We start from the raw sequence: 9,959 nt of genomic DNA on the forward strand, positions 1-9,959 counted from the left end.
CCATTGCCAGAGGAACCGTGACGGCGATCGAGGGACTACAACGGGGATTGAGGGCCTCAGGCGAGAAGCCGCAGGATCCGTAGTGTTCCAAGGAGAGTGCGTGTGAGGATTGCCCGCAAGAGAAACGAAGAAGAGGATGCCAAGGATTGGGAACAAAGGTGATGATGCAATCCTCACAGTTGCCGTGGGATCAAGATTGATGTAAAAGAGGACCCTGTCACAGTTGCCGAGGTACCTCCTGAAGGGCTCAAGGGATTGGGAACAAAGGTCATCCACGGAGCTGACTAAATTAGAGAAAGAGAAAGTGGTTGCAGGTCTTTTAATATTAGCTACCTGTTCCTTTTTTGTTGATATTTTATTAGTGAAAGAGACTTTGTTAAAAAAAAAAAAACCTGTTTCGACCATTATTTCAGAGCAGAGTGTGTTGCTACTACCGATGAGGTCTTGTTTTTGAGGTGACCATTATTTTTTGTTTGTTTCTGTGTTGGGGTTGAGATAAGAGCAGTCAACTGTGAAGATGGGAACATCAGGAACTGAAGGAAATCCTAGAGGAGGTGGCCAAGGTATTTCAGACCAAATTAGAGGAGAATTCTAGTAGGTCAGTCGTGGGCGTACCGGAGTCAGCGCAGGTAATGCAGAGGATAAAGTTGCTGCCTAATGACATCAAGCTTGAGGGGGACAAGAAACTATCTGAGTTGGTGTCGGAGGGCATTGTTGAACCTTCGAATCAAAGGACTTGACAAGTATATGAAGGGGGAGTGCACTGAGCCGGAGAATAAGGCGAGTGCTGAGTGGAGCACATGGAGTAACACTAATTCTCTGGTGGTTTCTTGGCTGTTGACTTCTGTGTCTCCAACCATAGCTGGGATGGTGGAGTCTATCTCAAGTGCACCTGATGTCTGGAAGACATTGGAGGGGATGTACTCTGGAGCTGGGAGTGTGATGATGATGATGGAAGTCGAGGAGAAGATTGATGCTACCACACAAGGGGAGAAGACAGTCCACCAGTATGCAGCAGAGTTACGTCACTTATGGACGGATTTGGACCACTATGACCCGTTATCAGTACAGAGTCCTGCAGATGTTCTTATTGGGAGGCAGTATCTTGAGCGCAGGCGTGTGGCTCGTTTTCTCAAGGGCCTGAATCCAAAGTTCGAGGGAAGGAGGGCAGCAATGTACCACCTGTCATCTCTCCCCTCCTTGGATGAGGCTGTTGCATCTATGGAACAAGAGGAGATCAGACAGAAGGTAATGACAGGCGAGACCTCACCGACTGTTCGCTCAACATTTGTGGTTCCAGATGCTCACACCAGAGATGATAGAGAATGCTACAATTATGAAAAAAGGGACATCTCAGCTATAATTACCCTCAGCCCCGCAACACTGGTGGTAGCCGAGGGGGCAGAGGACAAAGAGGTGGCCGTACAGGTCGAGGAGACAGGGGACGTGGAGGTCGAGGAGTTGCTCACCTAGCTGTGATGGAGGAGTCTCAGACTGCTGCTGAGATGACTAGAGCTGAAATAACAGAGCTGGAGGAACTACGTCAGTTCAGGATTCATGCTGAGGGTTCGAAGGGCAAGGGACAAGTCACTCAGGATCTGGATAACACTACCTGCTTTGGTAACTTTGTTGGTTATGCTCATGCGAACGAAGGTATACAGGTTCAGGCACTTGCATCCACTAAAACTCATGTTGATTGGATCATAGACTCAGGTGCATCTAGACATATCACAGGAGCATCTAGTGAGTTTGCATTATATTATCCAAGTAAGCATATGCATCCTGGGACGGTTCAGACTACTAATGGGACATCCCAACCCATCAGGGGTACTGGCTCGGTCCATTGCACTTTATCTGTTACCTTGTCATCTGTATTGTATGTTCCTTCGTTTCCAGTTAACTTACTCTCTGTTAGTTCTCTCATTGATCAATTAAATTGCACTGTGTTATTTGATCAGGATATGTGTGTCTTCCAGGAGAAGGAAACAGGGAGGAGGATTGAGACTGGCATCAGGCGTGATGGCCTTTGGTACTTGGATAAGGAGACTGCAATGATTGCTGTTGCTGTTAGCGGAGAGCCAGAGGCAGAAGGAATGCTTCAACATTGCCGATTAGGGCATTTATCTTTTGGTAGTTTGAATAGGTTAGGACCTGAGTTAATGAAGAAAGTGGATAGAAAAAGAGCTATTTTGTAATGCTTGTGAACTTGGAAAACATACTCGCTCTACTTATAAAATGATTGGTCTTCGAAGTTTTGAACCATTTGCACTTGTCCACTCTGATGTTTGGGGACCATGTCCTACTACCTCTATTAGTGGTTTTAGATGGTTTGTTACTTTCATTGATTGTTATTCACGTATGGTCTGGATATACATGATGAAACAGAAATCTGAGGTTTACAGATGTTTTCAAGACTTCTCGGCTCATGTGAAGACTCAGTTTGGAGTGCAGGTGAAGATTCTTCGAACAGATAATGGGACTGAGTATGTCAACAAAGAGTTTGCGGCTTTCATCTCTAGTCAGGGAATTCTTCATCAAACCACATGTCCAGACACCCCTGCTCAAAATGGGATGGCCGAACACAAGAACAGGCATCTGCTAGAAGTAGCACGCTCATTGATGTTGACAATGAATGTGCCTAAGTTTTTATGGAGTGAGGCTGTTATGACAACAGCTTATTTAATCAACAGGATGCCATCAAGAGTGTTAGGGATGAAGACACCATGTGAGATGTTCTTGGGCTCAAATGTTTTTGTTGTTCCACCAAGAGTGTTTGGATGCACATGTTACGTGAGAGATCACAGATTGATGGTGAGTAAACTGGATCCGCAAGTAGTTAAATGTATATTCGTTGGCTACTCATCAAGTCAAAAAGGATACAAGTGTTGGTGTCCCACTGAAAGAAGATTGTTTGTCAGTATGGATGTGACTTTTTGGGAGTTTGAACCTTTTTATGGGGAGAAGACGGAGTTGAGTTCCTTGTTTGGAGATGGCTCTACTGATGCTAGTAGAGAGGGGGAGAATGAAAATGAGAATGACATCGTGGTTGGGATGATTCCATGTCGAAATGAGAATGACATCGTGGTTGGGATGATTCCATGTTCTCTTAAGTCACCGAGTAGTGATGATACATCGCCGAGTAGTGGTTATGATTCAGGAATTGGCAGTCAAGGTCAGGGGGAGCTGAGAGTATACACGAGGAGACAGAAACAACAACATGAGCCGCCTCCTGTGCCTGTGCCAGTACCCACAAATGTTGATGTCCCAAGTCCCTCCTCTCCGTTGCCTTCCTCATCTTCTTCCTCATCTTCTCCACCTGAGTCGATAGGTAATGATTTCTTCCCTGATACTTCTAATACTCATGTCTTACCCCACAGAACCTCTAGAGTCAATGCTGGAAAACCTCCAACTAAGTTTGGTAGTTGGGATACTGACATTACGAATTACATTTCATATGTATCCATTCCACCTGCATATAAGTCATTCATTGCATCATTGCATTCAGTGCCTATACCTAACAACTGACAGGTAGCTAAGCAAGATCCTCGGTGGTTGAGTGCCATGCAAGAGGAACTTCAGGCCTTGAAGAAGAATGACACATGGGAGCTGGTACCTTTGCCAGCTGGGAAGCACGCTGTTGGGTGTAAGTGGGTGTATACGGTTAAGCAAACTCCAGAGGGAAAGATCGACAGATACAAGGCCAGATTGGTTGCTAAAGGCTATAGTCAAATGTATGGCATCGACTATGATGAGACATTTGCTCCAGTAGCAAAGATGAGCACTGTTAGAGTGTTGGTGTCATGTGCTGCCAACTTCAATTAGCCACTACATCAGCTAGATGTCAAGAATGCCTTTTTGCATGGAGATCTACAGGAGGAGGTGTATATGGAGATTCCACCAGGCTTCGTCACTTCTCAAGTAGCTGGGAAGGTGTGCAAGTTGAAGAAGTCTTTGTACGGGTTAAAACAGTCTCCGAGGGCATGGTTTGATAGATTCCGGTTGGCAGTCTGTGGTATGGGGTACAAGCAGTGCAGTGGGGATCATACTGTGTTTTAGAAGCACTCCAAAACTCGTATCACTATCCTGGCGGTCTATGTTGATGATATTGTAATCACTGGAGATGATGCTGAGGAAATCTTACGGCTAAAGAATAAATTGGGAGAGGAATTTGAAGTTAAAGATCTGGGGCAGTTGAAGTACTTTCTCGGAATTGAAATTGCAAGGTCGCGAAAGGGTATAGTGCTTTCTCAGTGAAAGTATGCTCTGGATCTTCTCTCAGAGACAGGGATGTTAGGGTGCAGAGTTGCATCTACTCCTATCGAGCAGAATCATAAAATGTGTGCCGAGGGTGGTGACCCGGTGAGTAAAGAGTAATATCAAAGATTAGTTGGACGACTTATATATCTATGTCATACGAGACCTGATATTATTCATGCAGTGAGTGTGGTGAGTAGATATATGCATGATACCAGAGAGCAGCATATGGAGGCAGTTCGTAGAATTCTTAGGTATATTAACGGAAGCCCGGGAAAGGGGTTATGGTTCAGGAGTTCTGGACATTTGAGAATTGAAGGCTATTATGATGCTGATTGGACGGGTTGTATGGATGATCGTAGGTCCACTACCGGCTACTGTGTATTTGTTGGAGGCAATCTCGTATCTTGGCGTAGCAAGAAGCAAGATGTGGTGGCTAGGTCTACAGCTGAGGCCGAGTATAGGGCTATGGCAGTTAGTCTGTGCAAACTGATGTGAGTCAAAAACATATTATCTGAGCTACGCTTGTTTAGAAGAGACTCCTTACAACTTTGGTGTGAAAACAAATCGACGATTAATATTGCAAACAATCCAGTTTAGCATGATCGCACCAAACATGTGGAGATTGATCGGTTCTTTATCAAGGAGCAACTAAATAGAGGAGTTCTAACTTTGAGCTATGTGAAATCAGAAGAACAGTTAGCTGATTGTTTAACAAAAGGATTAGGTTCTAGAGAGTATGATACCTTTTGTAACAAGATGGGGATGATTGATATCTATCGCCCATCTTGAGAGGGAGTGTTGAGTTATTTAGATATATTAAGTTAATTAGTTAATATTGTAAGGGCTTATTTGTAAGAGTGCAGTAATATAAAAGGGGTATCTCTCAGTGAGAGAACCAACCCTAATTTTTCCCCAAAAACAACATGATAAATACCTGTAATAGATCGCCAATGTTAATAACCAGAGCTCCAGGCATGGGAGATACATCAACCCATTGGTCTTCATGTAAAACTTGTAATCCACCAATGTCGTCCTGTAGAAGAACAGTTAAAAAGCCAGGATCAGAATGCTTGCTGGCGCCGAGAGTTAGATGTGGTTCTGGGCATGGTGGGTAATAATTGATTGCGTGGGCAAGACCTTTGGCACATTCCATTCCTTTCAGATGGTCTCGGCTTAGACCCAATGCCTCAGAGAGTAACTCGAACAAAATGTTCCCTAGATTTTGAATATGGTGTGTGTATTCCTCAATTATTTCCCTGCATGTTTTGAAGCGAGAATATGTAAGAGGATGTAATAAGTGAAGATGTTCATATAACAGATAATGATAATGGATGATGTTCACTCCAAATGGGGAACTTCACAGTGATTACAAGAAAGCATTCTAGCCAAAAAAGGGTGGGGGTTGGGGGGGGGGGACTCTTTTACGTAGTTATTCCAATGTGATTGCTTCAATTTCATGATCACACGTACAAATACCTGTGTTTCCTCCTTCCGTCCTGGACTTAACTCCTAATAATTCATTAAGGCCTCGTTTGACAAAGGGTTAAGGAAGAGGGGTTAAATAGAAGGATTAATGTACTTAGTCCATTCGATAATCTAAAGGACTAAATTATTAACCCGTTAAATAAGTTTTATTTTAGTTAATGTACTTAGTCCATTCGATAATCTAAAGGACTAAATTATTAACCCGTTAAATAAGTTTTATTTTAGCCCTTGTGATCAGTTTTAGTGTTTGGGAATAACAATGATTTTGACTATTTTCTTTATAATTAGAAGAGTTAACTCTTAATCCTTCTAAATAGGAGTATTAGTAAACCCTTCATTTTGAGGGGTTAACTAATTTTAATCCTTTTAGATGGGTTAGCTTAACTCTTCTATATTTTTTATGTTTGGCAAATTATAGAGGGTTAACTTACTTTAACCATTGTATAGATTTTTTGTGTTTGGCGGGTTAAGAAGGGGTTAAGTCCCCTTCCCCCCTCACTTAACCTTTTGTCAAACAGTACCTAAACTTTAATGCCTTTGTCATATTAGATCCCCAAAACTTTGTTAATTCTATATTAGACCCTCAAATCTTCATATTTCTAAATTGGAAAAAGATATATATATGAGCGCCAGCTGGTACCAGTATCCCTCTTCAAAATTAGACCCTTAAATCTCCATACTGGTTTGAAAAGAGGGTCTTATTTACTATAACTTAATAGATTTGAATGCCTTCTTTATGACAACTTATTAATAGATCTGGGGATCTTACTTCAAACAATCAGGGTATGCTCTGGTACGTACAATATATAGCAAGAACCACTTCCCCGACAGTTCATAAAGGGGAAAAAAAAAAAATCTACCTGCAAGCAGCTGGCAGTTCATCTGGTCGAGGCCCCTCCGGCGCCACAACACAAAACAGCGTATCCCTCCAGTTTGCCGCAGGAGCCTGGTAAAGATCAAAATTACTGTTGAAAAGCACCTTCTTGCTCGGATCCCTCGCGTAGTACATCCTCTTCACCTCGCCGTCCTCCTCATTAAACCTCCTCGCTCCCTCCCTCATCGCCCCCATCGCCGCCTGGGGTACGCCGTGGTTCACAACTTGAAAGAACCCGAGCGTCTCTGATGCTCGCCTGATCTCATCGACGGCTCGGTTTCTCTGTTCGGGTTGCAGGTTGATTACGGGGATTGCGATGTTTGGGTTTGCATTGTTGTTGGTAAAAGAGTAGTCGTGGAAGAAGCGAGGAACGGTCGTGATGCCTGCATCGATGAGTCCTTTGACGCCCGCTTTGGCCTCGTCGAAGGCTTTAATCTCGGCAACACGGTCGTAAGCGGACATCTTCGGGTTGATAAACAAATGATAGAGTGGGTGAGGGGTATTAAAGAAAGAAATAAGGGGGAGAGAGTTAGGTTGGTTGGTGTGTGTGTGTGGGGCTGTGATGAGGGAGAGGAGTCTGGATGCCTGCATTTTTTTGGTTTGTTTTATGGCATTCCTTCGACGTGGAAACTGGAAATGAAAGGTACAGTTGAGATTTCATGAATGCTCGCAACCTACTTGAGAGGGAAGGACGGGTCTTCTTCTTTTCAGGTTAATTGAGGATAGACCCTGTACTTTCACGCAATTGTGGACAGGCTCCTCTATTATATTGTTGCGCATAGTGAGAATTTTTTTACTCTTATACCCTCAACAAAAGAGAAAATCATTTTTTGACAAATAGACCACCTAAGGCAAGAGCCAAAAAAAGTTCCACGCAAGGGATCTATACGTAACAATAGAACTACAAGGGTCACACGACATTGTACGATATATAGTGTAGAGGTCTATCGGCAGTTAATCCAATATTTATATATGTTTACTAGTATCTGATTTTTGCACGCAACGGAAATTTCGGCAGCACTTCGGCAGCACAACAAGAGAGTCAGGTTGCAATAGGAATTCTCGTTTCACAAAGAAAACAAGAACCTTAAGCAAAATATCTCAATAAAGTGGGATATCAACTCTTCATCTCATCAGTTCTAGGACTGACTTGTCGAGGGAACCTAAATAAATTATTACAAATCACACAAATAGTGAGACAACCAATTTTACGTGGTTCGACAAATTGCCTACGTCCACGGGGAGAGGATGGGGAGATTCCACTAAATCAAGGAGAATACAAAGGGTTACAATCTCACAAAACTCACAAACTAACCCTCAACCAATTAAAGCTCTCAATTTGCTCACAATATCTCCCTCTCACAATGCTCAAAAGTCTCTCTAATATCTGATTACAACTCTCCTATCTTTTGATGATTGATTCTAATCTCCATATATATAGAAAAACTAAAACCAAAACAGACTAGGAATCCTAAAACCAAAAACAAAACAAATTAGGAATCCTAATAACCTCATGTTACCAAAATAAATTAGGAATCCTAACAACCTCATGTTACCAAAATAGATTAGGAAAACTGCTATCCAACATCTGATATGGATACAAATACATATATGATTCTGTAAGATACAAATACAAATATGATTTGGCGAGAGAAAACATTATACTTTAGTAAAAATACCAAATTGGTATATTTTGTTTACCCTTAGTAACAGTTTGACATATAATTTTTTTCCGGCGACATATTAGTATATTTTTTTCCTCCGGTGACAAATAGACCTTAAGTTTGGTCGGATCCAATTTTACTGCGATTTTTCTCACGTGACGGCTCACGTGGCCCCAACATGGCATTAAAGCTTGGAAATTTAAGATATTTTGACGCTTAAACAAGCGAACCAAAGCTCTCGCTCTCCCTCTTCCAAGACGAGCGACATCACTTCTCCACAACTGGAAACCTCCTGTTTGAAGAGAAATGGTTAGATCTCTCAGCAGATGAAACCCTAGATTGGGGGAAAATCAAGAAAGAGGAAGCCCTAATCCTTACTTGGAGAAGACGCCGGAGAGCTGGTGGAAGAGGAAGCGGGCGGCGGGTTCGGGCAGGAGAGGAGGTTGAGGAGCTCGCCACCCAAGGTGAAGTCCATGGTGATGGTGAGGTGGGTCGGGGTCAAGAAGGTGCAGCGGAAGAGGATGACGTTGGGGTGGCGGAGGGACCGGTGGTTGACGATCTCGCGGGGGACGAGTTGGTCGACGCGGTCTCCATGGGGGATGAACTTCACGGCGACGAGCTCACCGGTAGGCTTGTACCGCATCAGGCGGGTCACCCTCCCTCCGTTGTCGTCGGCGAGATCGCGGATCAAATCATAGTTCTCGAATGAATCCATTGCAGAGGTTAAACATTTTTGTAACGGGGGGTTAAACATTTTTGCCCCCAAATATCGGTAAAAAAAATATAAAACATCCCAACTTTCGCCACTCTAGAAGCCACATTGGGGCCACGTTTCAATCATGTGAGCCGTCACATGAGAAAATTACCGTAAAATTAGATCCGGCCAAACTTAAGGCCTATTTATCGCCGGAGGAAAAAAAATATACCAATATGTCACTGGAAAAAAATTATATGCCTTACTGTCACTAAGGGTAAACAAAATATATCAATTTGATATTTTGCCCATTATACTTTCATTCAAAATCAGACAGAGGTGCGGATCTGATGGAAGAAAAAACATATACTGATATACCTGGATTTGAGTATGGATGCTCTTTGTGTGATCTGGCATTCCTTAATGTGGAAAGTGGAAAGGAAATGTACAGTTGAGGTGGCATTGAATGCTCACTGCCCACTTGGGCCACCCTCAAAATTCAAATATAATTGAAAGCAATGTGTGAAATTTATGGGTGCAAACAGTTCGTAAGTATCTGTTTATTGTTCACAAAATAATTATCAAATCGCGATAGGGATATGAAAGCAGATGTGATTCTATAAGATCTTACTTATATATGTCAAAACCATACTACTTGCTAGTCATTTGGATACTTAATTCTGTAAAAAATTATATGCCAAACTGTCACTAAGGGTAAACAAAATATATCAATTTGATATTTTGCCCATTATACTTTCATTCAAAATCAGACAGAGATGCGGATCTGATGGAAGAAAAAACATATACTGATATACCTGGATTTGAGTATGGATGCTCTTTGTGTGATCTGGCATTCCTTAATGTGGAAAGTGGAAAGGAAATGTACAGTTGAGGTGGCATTGAATGCTCACTGCCCACTTGGGCCACCCTCAAAATTCAAATATAATTGAAAGCAATGTGTGAAATTTATGGGTGCAAACAGTTC

At 42.5% G+C, this 9,959-nt stretch overlaps 1 protein-coding gene across 1 annotated transcript in view; it reads right to left on the reverse strand.

The window, feature by feature from the left end:
• LOC109825769 (1-aminocyclopropane-1-carboxylate oxidase homolog 1-like) overlaps positions 1–7,287 on the reverse strand; it is an 8,745-nt gene extending 1,458 nt beyond the window's left edge. Inside the window, exons 1-2 of the mRNA XM_020392657.1 lie at positions 6,603–7,287; positions 5,192–5,513 (exon numbers count right to left, since the gene is read on the reverse strand). Of these exons, the coding sequence (XP_020248246.1) occupies positions 5,192–5,513; positions 6,603–7,207 (927 nt within the window). The 5' untranslated portion in view covers positions 7,208–7,287. The remainder of the gene's footprint in view (positions 1–5,191; positions 5,514–6,602) is intronic.

Source organism: Asparagus officinalis, chromosome 10, assembly GCF_001876935.1.
Source record: "Asparagus officinalis chromosome 10, Aspof.V1, whole genome shotgun sequence".
NCBI lineage: Eukaryota > Viridiplantae > Streptophyta > Magnoliopsida > Asparagales > Asparagaceae > Asparagus > Asparagus officinalis.